Below are 24351 nucleotides of genomic sequence, written 5' to 3'. Positions count from 1 at the left end.
TTGGTTTTCTTTTTTTCCCTTTTAATTGGTACAATTTTTTTTTTTTTACTAAAGTATAATTGACATACAATGTTGTATTAGTTTCAGGTGAACAATATAGTAATATGACAATTCTGTATGGTCTTCTTTTTAACCACAAACATTTACTGCTTTTAGACTAAAGAGCCACAACAGAGGTATCACTTTGGAGAAAAACAAAAAAATTATACATATTGTTGTGTAACCTGCATTCCATGTTTTGTAATTTTCATTTTTCATGAAACATCAACATCTTTCCACATCAAATAAAGAGCCACATTATCATTTTTAATAGTGTGATACTGTTTATTATGTGTTTATAACTTTATGTATTTTCTGTGAGTGCACATGCAGGTTATTCCAGATTTCTTACTAAAACAACTACTTATTTGAAAAAAAGTTCAAGAGAGCTCAAAGAAATCATCCTTACCGCTGTAACCTTGGACTTGACCCCCTGCCAAAAATTTTTCACATCATAGTTGTTCTTTATGGAGAGTGTATTCCATACGCGGATCATACCATCTCCAACGCCTATGGCCAAACAGCCCATGTCCACAGGAGAGAAAGCCAGGCTGTAGGCAAATCCACCAAGGGAAGGCAGGGACCAGCAGCACTCTAGGGTGGCCATGTCCCAACATTTTACCTAAAAATATCCAGGGTTAGGGTTTAAATGTAAAAAAAAAAAAAAAAAAAAAAATCAGAAAAACAGGAAAAAGAATCAACATCTCAAACAGGATTGAATCAAAGAATGGGTAATATAAAGAATATATAATAATAACATATAAAGAATATATATTATAATATACAAATATAATTTATTCTAATAGGTAGTAGGAAAAGTATCTCTTAGGAAAAGAAAAAGTAATAAATTGTAGGCCCAAAGGGATCTTAGAATATATTTATTCCCAGAGATGTTAAGTGAATTCAGGGTAAATGAATAAAACCAGATCCAGGCCGCTCATTTCCCAGAGTCCAGCAGCCTTTCCACTGTACTGTACTACAGCATTGGTAATCTCATTTAGCAAATCCTAACTAAGAATGAAGATGGTCTCAGGACAGTGGGAAAATGAGAGGGGCTATCTCAAAAAGCAAAATATCTTATCCCCAGGGGAAGGAGGAATGCTACATTTTTAATCTTCACTCATTTAACAGAGAGGTTTGGGAGAAAACAAAGTCTATCAAATAAGCCTAGCCTAACTGCAAAACAATGAAGTCACAGATTCTTAAATATAGCCAATTCTCTCTTGGAGATTTCATCAAGAGCAGATGGTTCTGCTACCTTAACTATAGACAAGAATATTTTAAAGCCAAAGCATGATGGTCTCATACATCCTTCCCTGGACACATCTACGATCTTTCACCGTAGCTGCTCTAACAAAAAGGCATCTTGGTGGTTTCTCACCTTTCCCCTCTCTGCTGTTCCCACAGTTAGCTCTGGTCAGTAACAGTAACAGTAACTCTGAGATTGGGCTGGGCATGGGGGTGTAAGGCGGGGCGTGAGAACTGATGGATGGTTTGAAAAGCCCTCTGATCCTATCCAATTCCTAAATCACGGGCCCTACAATGGTGAATGCAAACTAAGCAGTGCTTACATCTCTATCCATTGATGTGGAAAGCAGCAGCTGTTTGTCGTCCTCCGTTTGTAAAGGGCATAAGTTAAACACAATTCTTGAATGATTCTGCCCTTCTGATGAAGCACTAAAGAGGGTATATTTCCGTCTCCAGGACTGAGTGAGATCCCACAGCAACAGCTCACCTCTGTGAGGAAAAACAAACACTAGTTCTCTTTCACAAGCAATCTGGAAACAAGAGATGTGGGGAGAGTGTGGGCCCTCAGTTGCCAAATAATTTCTATCAGTTGTTCTTTTAAGGAGAAAAAAAATTGCATATTCTGAAATGTGCACAGAACAGCTCAGAAAGAACTCACACAAAAACAAGGTGTCACTGTCTATGGGGAAGGGAACCTAGTTGCTTGAGACAGAGCAACTCTGGTTCTTACCTAATTTTGAACCCCGTCAATGTGCTGCACTTCCTCTGGAACAGATTTTCCTAACAGTTTTAAGAGTAAAATGCCACCATAATTTGCACAGCCCCAAAGCTTAAACACATACTATACCCTCTCTTTTTTGGGATGGTGTGGGAGAGTAGGGCCATGACCAGCATTTTAGGGGGGATTTTTATCTGCTTTCCCTGTACCATTTCATTTGAAATCAGGGCCTTTATCTGCTAAATTCACTTATTACCTCAAACAACTAGAAGCTAGTACTCACTAAATTCTGTTCAATGAATGGCTATAATCATCCAAAGAGATGGGAATTCTCTAAGCTCCCTCTTTTACACATGATGTAATTGAAGTTCGAAGGGTCACACTCATGAACACATAGAAGGTAAGAGACGGATTTGGAAATGCAATTTGGTCTGACTTTGGAGTCCAAGCTCTTAATTACCAGGCTATACTTATTTGGTCTTTTTTCAGCACTGTAAGTGGACAACACAGGTATCTGTCCCATGATTTTTCCATTACAAATGGCCTGTCACAGTATAAGCCTTAGCCCTTGCCTTTTCCATCTTCTATGTCTAGAAAGAGGAGCCTAGGAATTCCTCAAGAAGCTAGAGAGGAAAACAAAATATGTCAGAGAGGGCATGACCAGAAAAACTTACCCAAAACAGCTGGATACCAGCTGTGTTGGTTGATCCCTGGGCCAATGGAGTGTCAACCAAAGGCGTTCTTTAATAGTTGGGTCTATACCCCCTCCTCTTCTCTTCAGAAAGGGCAATTTCAAAACCATCACCCCTGCAGATGGAAAGAAAGTCGGTGGGTGCTCAAGTCAGTGAAAACACATGTGCGAAGTCCCCAGCAATTCACAGTACAGTTTAAAAGTTTGTTAGTTTGGTTACTTAGAATGCAGACCTCATTTTCTCATGGAAACGTTATTACACATAGTTTTAATACTTGTCTGATTCAGGTAAAACAAACTTTTTATAGGCTATCCTGGCAACCTGAGCACACATTAATATTGTCTGTTTGGGAAAATGGGGTTTCAACCGGAATTGTGAACCTAGGTAGTAACACAACTCCAGATTCTCCAAAGTTGGCAGGGGAGAGTGGCAAGAAATCTAACAAAGGTTTAGAAGTTACCCTTCTGGAGGGATCCTGGGCCTTATGTTGTCCCACCTGGGAGTATCAGCCCTAGTATCTCCAAAAGCAGTCCAAAATTCTTTAAAAAGATTCCATTTTCCAAAATTATTGTATTAGTTACCACTGACTATGTTAGAATTATGGCCAAGCACTATGCTATTTGCTTTATATGCACTAAAGCATATAGAGAAAGAAGACTGCTATAAAGACAAAGGCTAGAGTTTTACTATAAGTGTAACATCCACTCTGCTTGGAGTTCCTCTCAATTTATAAATTGAAGGCAAAAGTTCTGTTCAAAGAGAGAAGCCTGGGAAAGCCGAATGACTGAGGGTCCCTGTAATTTGGATAAAATGAACTTTAACATTTAAACATGCGCTTTTACATTGGGTACGTATTATTCTGCATTTGTGTATTAAAATCTTTAGCTCTAGAGATCTTTCCCAATCCTCTGATTCAGGCCTTGCCAAGTTCCAACATTCCTATCCTTATAACCAACATCTTGCCTTCCATGACAAATGATGACCCTTCTATGAACGCATCAGAAACCCTCTGATTTGGACTTTTGGTCCAAAACCAAAGTCAGTTGTTCAGAGCACAGGGAGTTCTAGCCCAGGCTAAACTGGTGAAGCAACTTTCTGGATAGAAAAGTAAAGAACTGCCTTCTAGCTGATGACACACTCTTAGGATAACAAGACACAATAAAAAAGTTTCTACTTCTACCAGTCACTATAGGTTATATCACAAAAGAAACACCACACATGAATCTTACCTCGGCCTCTAGAGCAGCTCCAGATTCGAATGGTCTGATCTTTGCTTCCAGTGGCTAAGTAGCAGCCTTTTGTTACTGCAGTTTGTGCTGTGACTTTACCATTGGGAATTGCAGGTTCTTCTAGGGTAGAGATGGTAATTTTGTTTTTAATTTACATGAAACATGAACTTGTCAAAAGAAAAACTAGTTTTCAAGGGATCCTAAAACTTAGATATTACATTTATAGATCTGAACTGTAAGAGCTAAAGTTTTAAATGTAATTCAAATGATACAGTTTTATCCACATTGTTCTTTAGGTCTTAAATCATCTCTACCTGAATTTTCCTCTTGACTTATGGATAAACAATCTTCGCCAGGCAGGGGACACCAGGCTATGGAGTGAATCTCATCATCGTGGCCTCGAAGCCTGTGAATAACTTCTCCTTTCTTACTGATGTCAATTATAACCACTATGCCATCCTTGTAACTAAAAAACAAGAGTTAGAAATGTTACTGGAAAACGAAGACAGAACAGTAAACATTCTGACTTAAGAGTTATCACTGTACACTTCTAAAAGGTAAGTGTATTTGGGGGAAGAGGGAAGGGAAGAAAGAAAGAATCTTGTTTTGTCCTTTTTTCCAAAGTGTTCACTTTCTGTTTCCTGGTGGTCCTGACACATTTGTGCCCCACCTCTCCAATCAAGCTCTTGGCGCTAAGTAATATTGCATTGACTGCCTGGCAGCAAGCTCAAGGTATAAAGCATGCTTGTGTTTGAAGGGAACTTACAGAAGAATGGTTATTTGTGGGCCCAGCAATCCCTCTAATCCCAGATGAATTTGACCTAACGCACTTAAACCTATTCCCCGCCCCTTTTTAAATACGTGATCCTATTTCTCTAACTATGAACTTAACAAAAGCTGCAGTACTGTAGCTTCTAGATCTGGATATTTCAAGACTATCATTTTTGAATTCAGAGGAAACTGAGAAATTCTAATAGTTTTTTCACACACATAAATACCCAAGAACCAGCTTAAGAAAAGAATACACCCAATTACCAATATAGTTGAAATCCTTTGTACATCCCACCCCAATCAAACCTCTTTCCCTCTCTTTCCCAGAGGTAAACTGATATTGGTGAATTCTGTGTTCCAACATTCCTAGCCTTTCTTTGTATAGATTCCTAAAGATGACAGAAGATGATTTTGTAGGTTTTAAAACTTCATAGAAATGGTATCATGAGGTCTGTTTTTCTGTAGATTGTTTTTTTTCCACTCACTGTTAGTGAGTCATCCATGTTGAAGCATGTAACTCTAGTTCCTGGTCAGTCATTTGTACTATTGGATAGCATTCCCTTGATGAAGACAGCACAAGTTTATTCATTTTCCCTTTTGAAGGGCTTCCGTTTTTTGCTATTACAAACAAAAAAATGACATTAATAATCTTATGCACACTTAAGACAATTTCAGATTTGATGCCTAGTAATGGAACTGCCAGGATGTAAGATGTGTACACCTTTGCTTTACTAGAATGTGCAAAACTGCTCTCCAAAGCGGGTGTACCTATTTACATTTCCTACATACTAGACAATCCTACAGGGAAAAACACATTCCAGCTCTACTTATTTTTCTTCTATTAGAAACATTTCCCCCATTACAGCTTTATTTAAAAAAAAAAATCATAGACTGTTACCGGTCTTTGCAGACACAGACTTTGAAAACCTTCAAGTTATGCAACCTTGCAGTCCAGTAACCGAGCTGTCCTGCAATTTTAATCAGCCTTTTAGAGAAGGATCACCATTTTGAAGATCCTCCAGAAACAAATCATTCTGATTCAATCCTGTGTCTATGCAGTTCCTTATACCTGAAAGATTTCTTCTTGTGAATTCTTGCTCATCTTTCAAGGTTGGTCTGATTCACCTTCTCTGATCCCTACCTGCCACCTTTTCTGCTCCCTCTCTAGTGCCCCAGTGCACCACTGCTGCCACTTCACCTAGCAGGTCACCAATGCATGCATGCACAGATCCCTTCCATTTCACTATTAAGCTCCCACACCTGTCTTCCTATCCTTTCCCTCAGGCCACAGATTTCATGATCCATCATTATGATCACAACTTTAGAAACACCATTAGCTCCTTTGTGCCCTCTCTCTTAGAGGTATTTATTCCACAAAACCCCAAACCTTCTTGAATCCAACCAAAGTGTTTCTCAATCAGCTTGAATAGTTTACTTTGAATTCATAACTTTGATCCATAGCCTGGCACTCAATAGGGACCATTTGTCCTACATTCTCTCTCAGTAAGCTCATTTTCCTATTTTCTGAGAGGACTATTTTCACATCTTTCTGCATGCTTTCAGCCCCACTCTGAACCTGACTCCACCTTCTGATTTATGCCTCACGGAGAAAAGCAGAAGCCAGGAGGATGAAACACCCTCCTCTTCCAACCAGATCCCCAAACTCACCTGCCCTATTTCCATGTTCTCACTTATCCTTTCTACTTGTGATCTGGATCCAATCCCCTCTTGACTTCTCAACATCACTCCTGTATTTACTACATTTTCCGTGTATTCAGCTCTCCCTCTTCTGCCTCATTTCCATCAGCATAAAAACATGCCTTATTATTTTCCATTTAATATTCCCTTAACTGCCACATACCTCCTCTGGCTTCATGTCTACGCACATTTGTTCAACAAACAAAAGTTTGCTGTCTCCACGTGTACCTTCGCTACTGTACCTTCAGTCTCTTGAGTCCACTCCCACCATACTTTCTCCTCCAACACTCTAGTGCTTATGTCATGTGTTCAAACTAGTGTGAAAGGACATCTTTGGGATAGAGGTAAATGGAGTAGTGAGGGAAAGGGGGGTGCCTGCTCAAGGCAGTTCATGTGAAACAACCTTGGTGATTGATCAAGGTGGAGGCAGAGCCCAATGCCAAAACACTCTCCCAATCCAGAGGGAGGGCTGAGAACCAGGAAAGAACTGAGTCCTCTGACACTCCGGGAGTAACTGTTATCTGTAAGCCTGAGTACTGAGGGAGAAAAAGGGGGAAAGAGGGTATTTCCTACATTTGGAGGCTGACTGAAGAAATCAGATATGAAGAAATGAGCAAAGTACATTATCGAAGAAACTAAGGAAATAAAAAGACAGTGAGAGAGATAGCAAGGACCTGGAGGTCATAGGAATAAAGGCTACCAAGGGCCCAAGAAGTGGTTAATACCTATAAATCATTTCCTTTGAAGAATAAAGGGACAGGAAAAGATAAAGCAAATGCAAAATATGCTCATTAACAAAAATAAATTACCAATACAGAGGGGATAGTACTTACCCGATGGCTACTAAATCTTCATGATGAGGTGAGCAAGTAAGACAGAAAATTGTCCTGGGTTCTATAAAGAGGTGCTGGCTGTCATTTCTGTTAAGCCAGTAACAGAAAACTACTCCTTTTTCATCTCCAGATACTATTAAATCCTTTACTTGAGGAGACCAGTGCAATGCTGATATTGTATGCTTTAAAACAAAACAAACACACATTTGCTTCTCATTTGTCAATGCTGAATTTTTACCTCATTTTAAACCTGTACTATACTAGGCACGTTGAGGGGTACTTAATTAGTGTTAGTACCACTTGTATGCCAAGAGTACATTAACCAAGTGGTAGAAGAATTTAAGCTCCTAAGGATCAAGGAACCATTAAAACCATTTCTTCCTTTAATAGCTTAATGCAAAGTTCTTACTAAGATTAAATGAGTCTTCTCCTTTTCTACACTCTCTGAAAAGGCAGGTTTATCAAGTAATCATCTGGTTTAGAAACAAGTTTTATTCACTCATTTACAGTTTATATTAGGAGTCTTTTTCATGGACAGAACCAGATAGTAGATATTTTTTGATTTGTGGGCCATACTGTCCCTAGTGCAACTACCCAAGTCTGCCTTGTAGTATGCGAGCAGCCAATACTTAAATGAATTGACTGTGGTAGTATTCCAATAAAACAATCTGCAAAAACAGGCAGCACACTGTAGTTTGCTGACCTCTGGTTTATATGTTATCTCCTTCCAAAAAAGTTTTGAGGCATCTTATTCTCATCCAACTAATGAACATTATCATAAAAGTTAACAGATGAGCTAGCATACTTGAAACAAAAGAACCCTCAGCACACATATCTAATAATGGTCTGAGAAACCAGTAAGCCATGGTACCTACCTGATGGAGTGCATGCTCTGTCACAACTGCTTTTGTCTCCACATCCCAGATTTTCACAGTCCCATCATCAGAGCTCGTGGCACAGAGGTTGTATTGACCCGGGTGATGTGAAAACGTGAAGCCAGAGACCCTTTCGGTGTGTCCCACCAATTCCCCTATGACTTCAAGCAAAACCAGATTCCAGGTTAGAGTGCTACCTGAGATTCCTGGCAGAATCATTCTGTTCTTAGATGGGTGGGGTGGGACCTCACTTATCCCGTGGTATAACAAAAATATCCAGGCACGCACAATCAGAAATACCAAGTGCTGGTTCTGGCTCTGCCACAGGACTTCAGCCCAGTCATTTTATCTCCTTGAGCCTCACTCTTTTCAACGGTAAAATGCTGTTGCTATCCCTTGGTGCTGACCGTTCACAGGCTGAGGAGTGGCTCAAATGAAGAATGTAAAAGTGATTCTTATTTAGATCTGGCCAGAGGTCATTTGGGAAACAAGAAATACCTGGCTTGCCACATCCCAAGGCATGATCAAAATCTAGTTTGGAGCCCGAAAGCATCTGGCTCAACACATTAATCTTACAGCAACGAGTATTCTGTATTTGCAGGATCTTGCGTAGGGCCTGGCGCTGTAGGCAGCCCCTTAAACCCAGAAAGGCTTCTAGGGGGACGGCGCGCGCTGCGTAGGGGGAGGGAGGCCACACATGTTATAAATGCCTGGGTCTAGATAGGGATAACTTCAGGGAGTGAGCGGTCCGACGTGAGAGCACCAGGAGGCGGGACTGCTCAGCCACAACGTGGTGTAGCTCAATCTTGGAGATAGGGACGCAACTAAGCTTAGTGACTCTGAGAGATCTTTCTGCCTACCTGGGCCTCAAGTTTCCCCATCTGTAGAGAAGGGTAGCTAGAAAAACCCACTTAGCGCCTCTGGCGAACCCAAGAAGGGCAGGAAGGAGGGGGCCCAGAGGTGGGGAGTTACCTCGAAATGGGGGCGTCCCAGGGATCGCGCCGGCGCCCGGGCCCACGCGGACAAGGAAAACGGAGGTCCGCGCCGCGAAGCCGAAGAGGCCCCCAGGCACGGCATCACTGCATCGGGCGCAGTACCAGTTAGGAGAGGGCGGCAGCGTGCGCGGCTCCTGCCCCATGATCACAGGTCACTGGGAAAAGACGAACGAGCCACAGGCGCAGACAGATAGCAGCCCCACGCCGTAGCCGGGAAGGGGGCGGGGTTGGCTCGGAGCCCCGCCTCGCCGGGCCCGCCGCTACGGCGCGCGCCGAGGCCCAGGAGGCACCGCGCGCTCCGGTCCCGCAGCCCCCGGGCTGGGAGAACGCTGACGCGAGCCTGGCGCTCTGCCCCGCAGCCCCGCCCGGGGCCGGAAGGTCTGGTGCTGCCACAGTCCAGCCTGGGGGTTAGGCATTTTCACCTCCTACAGCAAGGCACATAATTAAAGGGTTAGTCTAGCGGAGTCACCTCCTCGCACAGCAGCTTTACTTTTTGGACCTGTTCAACCTCTATCCCGTCAAGTATTTTTGAACGCTCTGGGCACTTTGCTAACTCTGGAGATTCTTTAAAGATACCTACAGCAAGCCAGGTAGCAAAAAGATAAAAGTTCGAATCAGAAATCTGAAAGGAAAGGAGGAGATTCTGCAACTGGCTGGAAATTCTGGCTCTAGAGTCTTGGTACCCAAAGAGGAGTAGAATAGAATGGCCTCGTTGATTGCCGACTCTGTGAAAGGGACTGCTGTGGAGGAAAAGGAATGGAAATTTCAGATTCTGCGTTTACACTCTCCTGCCCCTGTGTTGCTTGTTTGCATAGCGTACTTGGCACTCCTGCATCTGTAGCGAACGAAACCTGAAATATCGATTCTAATACAGAGAGGTCAAACATATTTGGTTGTGGGTAGGGGCACTAACTTCCGAGGCATCCGGTCCTACACTGAATTAGTGATTTTGCCAGTTATCTGAATTTACCCTAAACGAATCTGTTTCCTCATTGGAGAAGGAAGATGATAATCCATGCCTTGTTGGATTGCTGTGAGGAATATTTGGGATTTAGTGAAATGCCTGCCGGGCATATATGATAGCAAATTCCTGTTGTATATTAATTTATCTCTTGGAGGCCAACCTGGAGATTAACAGGGATTAGGATATCGTACTTTGTATTTGAGCTGTTTTTTCTTTAAAAGAGCTTTCCACATGATCTCGTGATTTTTACAGCAAGCCTCTGCAGTAGGGATCGTTATTTCTGTTTCTCTGACACGAAAACTGAGGCCCACCCACGTTAGGTGGCTTGTTCACGGTCTCTGTTTTTTCTAATCCTTTCAGAACGTTTGTGAGGTGAAGTTTCTCAATTTCTCGGGATCCTGATGAGTTTCCGGAAACTCACTAGTTTTTGGCCTTTATTAAAGTCATTCATTCCCAGGCAAAGCTGTTCGGATCACATCTGAAGTGCAGGCAGCGCGTTCGCGGTCTCCATGACAACATCGCGGTGTAAATACTGCTGCGTCTCCTGCAGGGGAGGGCAACCTGAGACTTGCGCACTCGCCTCGTCCAGGCAGCGCAGGAACTCGGAGGCTTCCGTAGAGGGAGGGAGAAAGATGGCGGCGGCAGCACTGGAACGTTTAGGTAGGGATTTCTTAGTGGTTTAGGGGAGGCAGAAGGGAGTGGAGGTGGGCTCAGCTGACGGCTTGTGTTGATGTTTCAGGTGCATTATGGATGCAGAATCTGAGGGGGAAGCTGGCCTTAGGGTAAGTCTTTCGCCTTGGAGTTACAGAGGGCTGGAGGCCTCTTTGCAAGTTTGTCGGTTACTGAGCCCCTGTGCCGCCCTCTGCCTTAGGCTTTAGGGCTGTGGAGGGGAACAGAACGGCCAGTCTCTGCTTGGTTACTCCGACGTTCCGCCGCCGTATTGCATGGCCCTGAGGGAATCAGGGTAACCTATCAATCACTCAAGGGACATTTTGGATCTCTTTTCCAAACAGTCTCCTAATATGGTTATATTCTCCCAAACCGTGTTGAGAGCCTCCAACTTTTCTAGTTCCCCCTCTAGTTACTTGATTACATGAGCAGGGACTGTGTTATAGACAACTGAGCTTTACGACGTGCCTGGAATTGTGTTAAACGCTTTATATGCATTATCTCATTCTCATAACATCCAGCATAGTGTAGGTATTGCTCTACCATTTTTCAGACAAGGAAATTGAAGTTCCCCAAAGTAAGATAAGGTTCCCCTGGTCATAGGAAGTTTTAAAGCTTTATACTGTCTTCCCCAGAGCATTCTTAGACCTCAGGACGGAAGCGTTTTTAAGGTTAGGGAATGCAGTTAAATCGGCCCTGGCAAGGAGCCTTTCTCTGTCACCTTCTCCTTGTCCCTCTTCTGCAGTACAGCTATTGATATTTGGAGATTGATAATCTGATTGTAAATTGTCTGATCGGTGCATTTGTTGGAGTTTATCTTGGTTTACGTCATAGGCTTTGGAGAGACAGGTAAGTTGGGTGTGAATGCACTTTTTAAGCGGTGTGATTTTGGAAAAACTATCCTTTTTGAGTTTTAGTACTTATATATGCTATGAGAGTAATATTAGTACCTATGTCATTGATTTTTGAATGAGAATTAAAGGAGGTAGTGCATATGAAGTGTTTAGTATAGTGCATGACATATAACAATCCCACCTTAGATTCTGTCTGCCATTACTGTTTTATTCATTATAAATTATTAATGTGTTCCCATTATATTTAGCTCTGTTCTTGGTGTTTGGGTCAGTAGGCTAAAGAAGAAAATAGGAGGCACTGCCCCTTAGGATTTGTTTATGCTTTGCTTTTTCAGATTATTTTTTATCATTCCACCCCAGCTATGCTGATTTACTTACTTTTGTTGAATATGCTGTCCATTTATTTGCTTCTTGGCTTTTTCATGCTGTGCTTTCACTTCTTGTCTATAATATGAGTTCTAATTATTTAAACCCTGTTCAAATGTTTCCTTCTTAGGAGGTTTCTCAGATCCCACTAAAAAGGAAACAAATTAATCTCTCCTTGTAGCATGTGCCTCTTAAATAGGGACTTCATGTTAATGTGTCTGTGCCCTTTACTAGCTGTATACCCTGGAGAAGTAGCAACAGTTCTTGTTTCTCTTTGTAGCTCCAGGTTATGGTCTTGCACAAAGTGAATATTTTGTTAATGTTTGTCAGCTTAAATTGTCCTGCACTGACTATACTGGGAAGCTCTGAGCAAGCAACTTAAGCAGTTTGGCCTCAGTCTTTTCATCTATGTAATACAGAAGGGTTCAATTTTGCTAGATAATCATTAAGGCTCTTTCTGGTTGTGAAAGAGTATAAATAATTTTGTGAATCCCTAGTCTGGACTTTCTAATAGACAAATGGTTATGTAAAAACTAAATAGAGAAGGTATAATTAATGCTCATGATAACTCTGTAAAATCTTAGAGATTTTCTAATTCAGTGATGAAACTTCATTGCATATAGATGGCACTCAGTTAATGGAAATGAACTGGAAGAAGCAGTCTGTGTAAAATGAGAGAAAGTGGTAGGGCCTGTGGCAATTAGTAGAGTGCATTCCTCATCTAAAGGCATTGAAATGGGTTAAGAAAAAGTGCTAACCAAATAAAACTTTTCTGTAGGCTGTATTTGGTAGTGGAATGACAGTTTCCAGCTTTTGAATTCCAAGTCTCCCCATTTTACTGATGGATGCATTTGAGAATTTTAATGACTTACTGAAGGCTACACAGTTAATACAAGTCAAATCTAGGACCTAAACAAAACATTGTCTGGGTGATGAATCAGGCCTGCAGATGTGTTTTGTTTGGACTACACAGGATTTAAAAATGTTTGAAATTTGAATTAAAAAAACTGGCAGCTTCTTATAAAAATCCAGGTTTCCAGATTATCTTATGTATCACAAAATATGGCAACAATTTTCTAGAGCTAAAAAGTGTACCACTCTTTAGATAGGGCCTATACTCTTCAGTTTTCCTCGTTTAAAAATATTTTTTTATTATTTTTATTTATTTATTTATTTAGAGAGAGAGTGTGTGACTGGGCAAGGGGCAGAGAGAGAGGAAGACACAGAATCTGAATCAGCGCAGAGCCTGATGCAGGGCTCGAACCTGCAAGCCATGAGATCGTGACCTGAGATGAAGTTGGATGCCCAACTGACTGAGCCACCCCAGTGCCCTCAGTTTTCCTCATTTTTTAACCATGTGTAAAATCCTTCACTAATTCCAAGCCCTCTTATTTATGTTACCTGGCTATTCCCTGTATTCTTTAATTCATTCTACAAACATATATTTAGTGCCTTATGTGTACTAGGTACTATTCTGTTTTTTTTTTTAATTTTTTCGCATAATTTTAATTATCATATCCATTCTTCAAAAAATATACATATATAATTTAATTATTTATATGTAACTAAAATATTATACAGTCAGTGAATTATATAGAGGTAAAATCATACTATTTATTTTGATTCTAAAACATCAAAAGGTATTAACTACATCAGATGTTATAAACTGTCCAACCTAGTCCAAAGGAATTATTTATTGCGTATGTACTCCAATATGTTTTTGTTTTTTTTTTTTGCCCCCAGAATGTGTTCTGTGGTTGTTAGAATTTGTTAACAACATTTAACAATTTCACAAAGAAACCCAGATTTTCAAACTTTTGAAATAATAGTGATCTGGCAGTACTGGGCTACATAATAATTGTGTGTGTGTGTGTGTGTGTGTGTGTGTGTGTATTCCTTGGTATGCTTCTAGTTAGGAAGAAAAATAGTAAATCCATGATAGTTTTTAATAAAAAGTGTAGAGGCATAGTGGCCTCATATATAAAACATACTCTCTTAAAGTTTTAGAGGTATCTGTGTATATGTGTGTGTGTGTGTGTGTGTGTATGTATATATATGTATATGTATGTATATATATGTAGATACTTTTTAACAACTGGGATTAGGGGAATATACAGAGTAACTTTGTCACAGTGTACTGGGGAGGGATGCAAGGCCCAGTGAAAGAGCTAGAAAGCATGAGTTTAATAATGATGGTTGTGCCTATTGCTTGTTAAGGGGGCTTTGACACATAATTTAAATTCTGAATCCAGCTAGATTTCCTGAAAGTGGATAAACTAACAGTCCTAGGTGTAGACCACTAAATATATAGGAAACTAAAAATTAGATAATGCATATTATAACAATTTGAGAAATAAAAAAAAGTGAATAGATTCAGTAGACTGTGCCCTAGATAATGGCTGAGCATCAGACATGTCCCCCTGAAAGGCAGAAAAAGATTAAATGAAAAATATGAGGCCAAAAAAAAAAACTCGTAAATTTTTTAATTTTTTAAATGTTTATTTATTGTTGAGAGAGACAGAGTGCGAGTTGGGGTGGGGCAGAGAGGGAGACACAGAATCCAAAGCAAGCTCCAGGCTCCCAGCTGCCAGCACAGAGCCTGACACGGGGCTTGAATTCACGAACTGTGAGATCATGACCTGAGCCGAAGTCAGACGACTGAGCCACCCAGGTGCCCCACCAGGTACTGTTCTTTTTTTTTTTTTTTAATTAAAAAAAAAAAAAATTTAATGGTTATTTATTTTTGACAGAGAGAGAGACAGAGCATGAGCAGGGGAGGGGCAGAGAGAGAGGGAGACACAGAATCCAAAGCAGTCTCCAGGCTCTAGGCTCTGAGCTGTCAGCACAGAGCCCGATGCAGGGCTTGAACTCACAGACCACGAGATCATGACCTGAGCCAAAGTTGGACGCTCAACCGACTGAGCCACCCAGGCGCCCCTCCCCAGGACTATTCTAACACTAGAAATTTTGCAGTGAACAAAACCAGAGTAATCCCTCACAGTCTATTGAGGAAAGCACTTGATAAGTAAAATGTAGAGTGTATTAGACAATGACAACTGCTTAGGAGAAAATGTAAGCAGAAAATGGGAACAGGTAGTGTGTATATATTGGAGAGGGGTTACAAGTTTGGATAGGTAAGTCCTCACCAAGAAGATAACATTTGAGTAAAGATGTGAAGGAAATGAGGGAGCAAGCTATCAGAGGAGCAGATTTTGGGGAGAATATCACAAGTTCAGTTTGAGGCTTATTAAATTTGTAACATCCAGTAAGCTTTCAAGTGTAGATGAAAGTAGGCAATTGAATATATATGAGTTTGGAATTCAGGGAAAGGATGTCAAATCAGGAGTCATCAGTGCATGAAGAGTGTTTAAAGCCATGAGACTGGTTGACTTCACCATAGAGCGAAGTAGAAATTATAAGAGTACAAGGATTGATTCCTGAGGCAGCCAGCATTTACAGATCTCTCTCAAAAATAAATAAACTGGGGCGCTTGGTGGCTCAGTTGGTTGGGCAGCCAACTTCGGCTCAGGTCATGATCTCATGCTTCATAGGTTCTAGCCCCACGTTGAGCTCTGTGCTGACAGCTCCGAGCCTGGAGACTACTTTGGATTGATTCTGTGTCTCCCTCTCTCTGTTCCCCTTTCCCGCTTGCCCTCTATCTCTCAAAAATAAATAAACCTTTAAAAAAAAGTTAAAATTTTTTAAAAATAAAAATAAGTAAGTAAATAAACTTAACAAAAAGGAATGTGGAATTTAGGCATTTGGTCCTTCTTGGTTTACATAGTGAGAAAATCTGGCTTATTAATCATCCACATGTGTATAGCATAATAACAGAAACCTTTTGGAACAGAGAAGTCATGCTCCCTAGTCTGCAAAAACTTGCAGCAGGGGTCAATTTTTGCCCCTACCCCCACCTCCAGCCCCCTAGGACATTTGGCAATATCTGGAGACATTTTTGGTTGTCCCAACTCAGGCCAGGGGTGCTACTAGAGTGGCTAGAGTTGAGGGATCCTACTAAGCATCCTACAAGGCACAGGATAGCCCCCACAACAAAGAATGATCTGGCCCCAAATATCAATATTGCAGTGGTTGAGAAACTTCTGAGTTTACCATGGTCCAAAGTTGCTGGAATTTTGTTTGCTTGCTAAACTCTTGTTTCCTTGTGTGATTGTCCTTGACTTTAACCAAATGAAATTATGTTGAATTATGACAATATACATATCACTTCAGCCATTTATTTTAGATGCTAATTGAGACAAGATGGAGGATGTTCTTTTATTCAGTTTCAAGTGTGGGATTAACAGTGTTAACAGGAGTAATTTTGGAACAAAGAATTTTTCACCTTGATGCATTTAATAACCTGCATATAGTAACCTCAAGATTGAGCCAGAGGCCAGTCATATCTTCACTTGGGATTTGGGTATACCTTGCACTAGATTTCAAGATGAATTTTGAGTAATACATAGGAAGTATAATTTCTGAAATTGTGACTTTAGAAACTTTGAGATCTTGTTTTATCTGAATTCTTAATCCTAAAATTTGCTTTGTATCTGCCACTCTTCAATGTCTGATGACTGTGGGAAGAATTTGAAAAGTGATAGTCCTTAAGTATCCTTAAGTATTGGTAGATAGAAGACACCAGAGTAACAGGAGTAAGGAAATTCATATGCTGGTTCCAGTATACCACCCACTTTCCGTTTGAGCTCTGGCAGTCTCACCAGACTGTGGGCACCTGTGTGTGTGCTTGTGTGTACAGGCATTCTGGAGACTTGGTTCATGCCTACCTTCCTTCATCCAATTTACAGAGGTGCAGTGAAGCTAAAGGGATTTGGGCTTCCCAGTAAATGTGAGGATGTTGTAAATATCAGTAATGGTCCTTGAACTTCAAAATGATAAAAGTTGATCTTGGATGCCTTTCAGTATTTTTTTTTTTTTTTAAGGTTTTAACTTGCTTTGATTTTTTAGAATGCTAACAATAAACTAGATTGCTAGGCGGACCTAAAATTTAATGTTTGTTGGAAAACAGTTTTATAGAAGGAAATGGATTCTAGCAATAGCTCATGTTATCATCTGTTAATTCCACAAATTTCCTTTTCTTGAATCCGCTTTCTCTAGTGACTCTTTGCAGTATTTCTTACACAAAAAGGTCTCAAAAGTTGTAAGTTTTGAATTACATGGTTAAGTTTTGAATTACATATTTTCAATTTACCCATGATTGCTTCATTTTCTGCTTTAATTCCAATAGTTGACCAGGAGAGGGCGTGTAAGACCTTTTGTTTTAATACACTTCTGAATTAAGTACTCTGCTTGGAATAATAATTTAATTTAATTTGATTACAATTGTTTAGTATTTGCCTGGTAGTTCGTTTTATGAACCATCTGAACCCTGAAAGTATTGTAGGTATTCAGAAAGCTTTGTCATTGTTGATTCATAATGTGTTTAATTTATTAAGCACCATATGTAATTCACTAAATGTGTATTGATTTGAGTACAAGACACTGTGTTAGATATGATATATACAGAAGGCATGGGCCTCACCCTCAAGCATTCTTTAAGACTGGTTAGTGTAATAGTGGTTTCACAGAAGAAGAATTAAATAGAAGCCAAGAGGCTTGTGTTTCTGTAATCCTGCTGTCAACAATGAGATTTGAGATAGAATTAAGGTTCAGAGAGACCCTAGAGATGATACACTCCAATTCCTCTTTTCATAAAGAAGCTGAGGACCAAAGAGTGGATAAACTTAGTGTACCCATGAATTACAGCTTCAAGCAAACGGTCATGATTCCAAATGTGAGAAGGTTTGGAATTGTGTGATAATAAAGTTTACAGTTCACAGTGTTAATTTTTTCTGGAGACTAGGAGAGATGAACTGTTCAGAGGGCCTTATTTAAAATTAATACTAGGCATGCCTGGCTGGCTCAGTCGGTTAAGTGTCTGATTTTGGCTCAGGTCATGATCTCATGGTTTGTGAGTTTGAGCCCTGTGTTGGACTCTGTGCTGACAGTGCAGAGCCTGCTTGGGATTCTCTTTCTCTCCCTCTCTCGTTGCCCCTCCTCCACTGGCACACACATTGTCTATCTCAAAATAAATGAAATAAAATTAAGGGCTCCTGGGTGGCTCAGTCGGTTGAACGTCCGACTTTGGCTCAGGTCATGATCTCACGGCCTGTGAGTTTGAGGCCCATGTTGGGCTCTGTGCTGACAGCTCAGAGCCTGGAGCCTGCTTGGGATTCTGTGTCTCCCCCTCTCTCTCCCCCTAACCCACTTGCATTCTCTCTCTGTCTCTCTCAAAAATAAATAAATATTAAAAAAATTTTTTTTAATAAAAAAAATTAGAAAAAATAAAATTAATACTAGCCATCAGTGTTTATTATGTGCTAGATGCTGTAGGGTACAGTATATTAATTATCCACCATCAACAGAATGAAGTGGGTATTATTCTCATTCTGAAAGTAATAACATCAATTTTATTGAGCCCTTTTAAGCGTCAGGTTAAGTATTTTACTTAAAATACCTTATTTGACCTCCTTAAGAAGCCTATGAAGTAATTACTGTTATTACTCCATCTACTGATGAGGAAACTGAGCTCGAGAAAGTTATGTGACTTTCCTAAGTCCATTTACCTTGTATTAAAGTTGGGATTTAGACTCAGGTTTACTTGACTCCGTAGTCTCTGCCCTCATTACTTAGCTTATGGTTTTGCCTTTTTTTTTCTTTTTTTGGAAATTCTGCCCTCTAGCATCATGTCTCCTAATTTTGTACTTTTCACTTAAAATAGTGGAGTCTATATGTGGATGGCAAAGGTTTAGTCAAGTATTTAGATAGTACTGATCTTTTTTCTTTTTTAATGTTTATTTATTTTTGAGAGAGAAAGAAACAGAGCGTGAATGGGGGAGGGGCAGAGAGAAGGAGACACAGAATCTGAAGTAGGCTCCGCCAGCCCAGAGCCCGATGTAGGGCTCGAACTCATGAACTGTGAGATCATGACCTGAGCCGAAGTCGGACACTTAACTGACTGAGCCACTCAGGTGCCCCAGATTGTACTGATCTTAATATTGGGATGTAAAATGGTGAATTTGAAGTAGAATAGGAAAAATGAGCCAGTGGGAGAATAGGTTTTTTAAATTCTTTAGTCCAAATGATTTAAAAACTAAAAGACTTGGCTAAATATATCATCCAATTGCATAAATTGTGTGAAAATCTGCCACTTTACAATAACTTTGAATATTTAAGTCTGGGTTAAAGATTTACTTAGTATCCATGTGCCAGATATTGTCCTTAGTGCTAGAATACGGAAGATGTTATACTTGCCCTCAGAATGCTCAAATCTGTACACTTACTATAGGAACTCATTCTTCTGTAGCCAACTTACAGTACCATAGTACTAACTCACTGTTGCATGGTTGGCAAGAGGAGAGTACTTTTATATGCTGTTGAATTTGATTTGCTAGTATCTTTTTGTGAATTTTTGCATCCATATTCATCAGGGATATTGGCCTGTAGTTCTCCTTTTTTGTTGGGTTTCTGTCTGGTTTGGGAATCAAAGTAATGCTGGCTTCATAGAATGAGTCTGGAAGTTTTCCTTCTCTATTTTTTGGAACAGCTTGAGAAGGATAGGTATTAACTCTCCTTTAAATGGCTGGTAGAATTCCCCAGGGAAGCCATCTGGTCCAGGACTCTTATTTGCTGGGAGATTTTTGATAACTGATTCAATTTCTTCACTAGTTGCGGGTCTGTCTGTTCAAATTTTCTATTTCTTCCCATTTGAATTTGGGAAGTGTGTGGGTGTTTAGGAATTTGTCCATTTTTTCCAGGTTGTCCAGTTTGTTGGCATATAATTTTTCATAGTATTCCCTGGTAATTCTGAGGGATTGGTTTTAATAAATCCATTTTCATTTGTGATTTTTATCTATTTGGATCGTCTCTCTTTTCTTTTTGAGAAGCCTGGCTAGAGGTTTATCAATTTTGTTTATTTTTTCAAAAAACCAACTCTTAGTTTCATTGATCTATTCTACTGTTTTATGATTCTATATTTTTTATTTATGCTTTGATCTTTATTATTTCTCTTCTTCTGTTGGGTTTGGGGTTTCTTTGCTGTTCTGCTTCGAGTTCCTTTAGGTATGCTGTTAGATTTTGTATTTGGGATTTTTCTTGTTTCTTGAGATAGGCCTGGATTGCAGTGTATTTTCCTCTTAGGACTGCCTTTGCTGCATCCCAAAGGGTTTGGATTGTTGTGTTTTCATTTTCATTTGTTTCCATATATTTTTAAATTTCTTCCTTAATTGCCTGGTTGACCCATTTGTTCTTTAGTAGGATATTCTTTAACCTCCATGCATTTGGAGGTTTTCCACACTTTCTCCTGTGGTTGATTTCAAGTTTTGTAGCATTGTGATCTGAAAGTGTGCATGGTATGATCTCAATTCTTTTATATATTTTGAGGGCTGTTTTGTGACCCAGTATGTGATCTATCTTGGGGAATGTTCCATGTGCACTTGAGAAGAAAGTATATTCTGCTGCTGTAGGACGTAGAGTTCTAAATATATCTGTCAAGTCCATCTGGTCCAGTGTATCATTCAGGGCCATTGTTTCTTTACTGATTTTCTGTCTAGATGATCTGTCCATTGTTGTAAGTAGAGTATTAAAGTCCCCTGCAATTACCACATTCTTACCAATAAGATTGCTTATGTTTGTGATTAATTGTTTTATATATTTGGGTGCTTCTGAATTCGGTGCATAGACATTTATAATTGTTAGCTCTTCTGATGGATAGACCCCATAATTATATAATGCCCTTCTTCATCTCTTGTTACAGCCTTTAATTTTAAGTCTAGTTTGTCTGATATGAGTATGGTTACTCCAGCTTCCTTTTGACTTTCAGTAGCATGGTAGATAGTTCCCCATCCCCTCACTTTCAGTCTGAAGGTGTCCTAAGGTCTAAAATGAGTCTCTTGTAGACAGCAAATAGATGGGTCTTGTTTTTTTTATCCATTCTGATACCCTATGTCTTTTGGTTGGAGCATTTAGTCCATTTACATTCAGTGTTATTATTGAAAGATATGGGTTTAGAGTCATTGTGATGTCTGTAGGTTTCACGTTTGCGGTGATGTCTCTGGTACTTTGTCTCACAGGATCCCCCTTAGGATCTCTTGTAGGGCTGGTTTAGTGGTGATGAATTCCTTCAGTTTTTGTTTGTTTGGGAAAACCTTTATCTTTCTTCTATTCTGAATGACAGGCTTGCTGGATAAAGGATTCTTGGCTGCATATATTTCCTGTTCATCACATTGAAGATTTCCTGCCATTCCTTTCTGGCCTGCCAAGTTTCAGTGGATAGCTCTGCTACTACCCTTATGTGTCTACCTTTGTATGTTAAGGCTCGTTTACCCCTAGCTGCTTTCAGAATTCTCTCTTTATTCTTGTATTTTGCTAGTTTCACTGTGATATGTCGTGCAGAAGATTGATTCAAGTTAAATCTGAAGGGAGTTCTCTGTGCCTCTTGGATTTCAATGTCTGTTTCCTTTCCCAGATTGGGGAAGTTCTCAGCTACGATTTGTTCAAGTACACCTTCAGCCCCTTTCTCTCTCTTTTCTTCATCTGGAATTCCTATGATACAGATATTGTTCTCTTTGCTGGAATCACTTAGTTCTCTAATTCTCCCTTCATGATCCAGGATTTTTTTTATCTCTCTTTTTCTCAGCTTCCTCTTTTTCCATAATTTTATTTTCTGATTCACCTATTCTCCCCTCTGCCTCTTCAATCTGCACTTTGGTTGCCTCCATTTTATTTTGCACCTCATTTATAGCATTTTTTAATTCATCATGACTGTGTTTTAGTTCCTTGATCTCTGCAGCAGTAGATTCTCTGCTGTCTTCTATGCTTTTTTTTCAAGCCCAGTGATTAATCTTATGACTGTTATTCTAAAATTCTTGTTCAGTTATATTGCTTATATCTGTTTTGATCAATTCTTTAGCTGTCATTTCTTCCTGGAATTTCTTTTGAGGAGAATTCTTCTGTTTGGTCATTTTGGTTAGTTTTCTGTCCTTTGTGTGTTCTAAAAGCTTGTTATGTGCTCTGCACCTGTGAGCACTGCTATATTAAAGGGGGTCATATACTGTCCAGGGCCTGGCCCTTCAGGATGTGTTTTGGAGACTGTTATTTGCTCTCTGTTGTTGTGACTTTGGTTATTTTTTCCCTCTACTTGTAGTGATGTTTTGGGCCCTCCACCAGGTGTGCTTTGATTTGTGCCTTGAAGTATCCCTGGAAAGGAAAACAAACAGATAAACAAACAGAAAACAAAAACCGCACAAACACACAAATAAAAAAAAAAAAGAAAGAAAGAAAAAAGAAAAAAAAAACCCAAAAGCAAAAAACCAGAAACACCAGCTGCAAGTAAAGAACAGGGTGGATGTGGTGCCGATGGAAGATCACATACAAAGAGAGAAATGACAGGGACAGGGTCGGGGGTGGGGGGGTGGGGAGGGGAATAAACATTGATTAGGCAAAGAGACTAAACGGCTTAATCCAGAGAGAGAGAAAGGAAAATAAAGAAGGCAGGGGAAAAAGCAGATAAAATTACCCAGACAGTGAAACTATACAGCTTGATTATTCCAGAGAGAGAGAAAGGAAAGAAGGAGGTGATCCATGTGTCAAGAGAATGGGTTAAATATGTCTGTTTATACAAACCAACAACCAGAGTAACCAGACTAGAGGAGGGAAGAGATAAGAAGGAGAAAAGGAAGGAAGAATATATCTATATAACAAGAATTGTCTGAGAGTTAATCCAGGCGATGCAGCAGCGCTGGTCAGGAGGAGGGGTCCTTCTGGTTCCTCAGTGTCCATCCCGCTCCGGTAGATGCGCAGTTACCCGGCACGGAGGGGAGTGGTTTGGTGTACACGGTTCTCGCCTCCACTGTGGGCCCGAGGTTAGATCCCTGAGGCTCTGCCTTGGTGGTGGTGGGGTGAAAAATGGCAACCCCCCAGTCTCTCCTCCATGGACCCGGTGTCCCAAATCACTCTGTTCGAGCCGTCCTCACTGTGCTACAGGTGCAGACGAGGCGGTTTGCCCTGCTCTGCCGACTCCTGTGCCCCGCGCTTGGCTGGGATTCAAACTCCCGCTCTGTGCGCCCTGCTACTGGGGAAGCGCCTCTCCATGCCGCCGGATCTGTGGTCCCTGCTGGCTTTCTCCTGTCCCGCAGCACTCCAGGGAGGAAATCACTTTCTCCTACTGCGGACTGCGCCCCCGACCTAGGCACCGAGCCTGGGGCTGGCTCCCCTCCTCCCAGGTGCACCAACAAGGCAGCCAGCCCCAGTCCAGAGAAAGCCCCGCAGTTAGAGATTGGATCTTTCTCCATGCTGCTCTGAGGTTTTTCTCTTGTCCAGATACAGTCGTATGCTTCCCCAGCCGCTCTTTCTCTTCCCTTTGTCTGTCCACAGAAGGGGATCCCTCCCTTCCATTCATTTTATCTCTCCCAGTTTGCAGTCACGCACCTATGGCCCGTCAGGTTGTCCCCATGTATCCCTGGTAGTGACTCAGTCTCTTTTCCTCCCAGTCTCTTCAAGAACAGAGTACTAACATAGTGGGGAGGGGACGCCTGGGTGGCCAAGTGTCTGACTCTTGATTTTGGCTCGGGTCATGGTCTCACGGTTCATGGGTTCAAGTCCCGTGTTGAGTGCTGTGCTGACAGCATGGAGCCTGCTTAGAGCATGGAGCCTCTCTCTGTCTCTCTGTCTGTCTGTCTGTTTGTGTGTCTGTCTGTCTCTCTCTGTCTTTCAAAAATAAATAGAAACAAAAGACAGTGGGGAGAATGGTTGGGAGAAGGGATCACGTGATAGCTCGCAGTGAGGTGACATTTGAGCTGGAGTTTAAAACCGGACAAACATTTCATTCAGGAGATAATGATTGAGGAAAAAACAATATGATCAAAAGCATAAACACACGAAAGTATGTGGTTTGTTCAGGGAACAATGAACATCTGTGTGGCCAGGCCAAAAGGTGAATGAGCCAAGATGGCAAGGTTGGGGTTAGATTATAAAAGGCCTTGTGTGTCTTGCTAGGATTTTAGACTCTGTATTCTGCGTAGCATGGAAACACCAAGTCTGTGTGTTACTTGGATATCCCCAGAGATACAAAAATAGATAATATGATGAACCCTCTTAAACTCATCACCCAACTTCAATAAGTTACTCATGGCCAATCTTGTTTTGTTCCCTACTATGTTCCCTACTCTTCCCCATCATATTTTGAGACAAATCCCGGACACTATATTATTTAATCCATGAATATTTCACTATATATCTCACTAAAAAGCATCAAATATCCAGTTAATATTCAGATTTCCAATGGTTAAATCACTGTTATACTTTTAAAATTGTCATAATCTACACATTGAAATTAATTGATATT

At 40.6% G+C, this 24351-nt stretch overlaps 2 protein-coding genes across 5 annotated transcripts in view; one reads left to right on the top strand and one right to left on the bottom strand.

Annotated features, from left to right (window-relative positions):
- The window catches only part of GEMIN5 (gem nuclear organelle associated protein 5), a 42085-nt gene extending 32748 nt beyond the window's left edge, over nucleotides 1–9337 (bottom strand). Inside the window, exons 1-8 of the mRNA XM_015063906.3 lie at nucleotides 9076–9337; nucleotides 8104–8264; nucleotides 7229–7410; nucleotides 4241–4392; nucleotides 3927–4046; nucleotides 2680–2812; nucleotides 1611–1776; nucleotides 449–661 (exon numbers count right to left, since the gene is read on the bottom strand). Of these exons, the coding sequence (XP_014919392.3) occupies nucleotides 449–661; nucleotides 1611–1776; nucleotides 2680–2812; nucleotides 3927–4046; nucleotides 4241–4392; nucleotides 7229–7410; nucleotides 8104–8264; nucleotides 9076–9241 (1293 nt within the window). The 5' untranslated portion in view covers nucleotides 9242–9337. The remainder of the gene's footprint in view (nucleotides 1–448; nucleotides 662–1610; nucleotides 1777–2679; nucleotides 2813–3926; nucleotides 4047–4240; nucleotides 4393–7228; nucleotides 7411–8103; nucleotides 8265–9075) is intronic.
- Nucleotides 9338–10363: 1026 nt separating this feature from the next.
- MRPL22 (mitochondrial ribosomal protein L22) overlaps nucleotides 10364–24351 on the top strand; it is a 34754-nt gene continuing 20766 nt past the window's right edge. For 2 of the 4 annotated variants that reach the window (XM_053199828.1, XM_053199824.1), the window contains exons 1-2: nucleotides 10571–10722; nucleotides 10802–10844. Coding sequence is in view for 2 of the 4 variants with exons in the window: in XM_015063903.3 (XP_014919389.2) it covers nucleotides 10572–10722; nucleotides 10802–10844 (194 nt within the window). In the remaining 2 variants the exon portion in view is untranslated. Of the gene's footprint in view, nucleotides 10723–10801; nucleotides 10845–24351 lie in introns of all 4 variants that reach the window. The other 2 variants (XM_015063903.3, XM_015063902.3) reach the window with 2 other exon arrangements.

This window comes from Acinonyx jubatus, chromosome A1 (assembly GCF_027475565.1).
Source record: "Acinonyx jubatus isolate Ajub_Pintada_27869175 chromosome A1, VMU_Ajub_asm_v1.0, whole genome shotgun sequence".
Classification (NCBI taxonomy): Eukaryota; Metazoa; Chordata; class Mammalia; order Carnivora; family Felidae; genus Acinonyx; species Acinonyx jubatus.
Note: the sequence above shows the minus strand (reverse complement) of the source record. Positions and strands in the feature narration are given on the sequence as shown.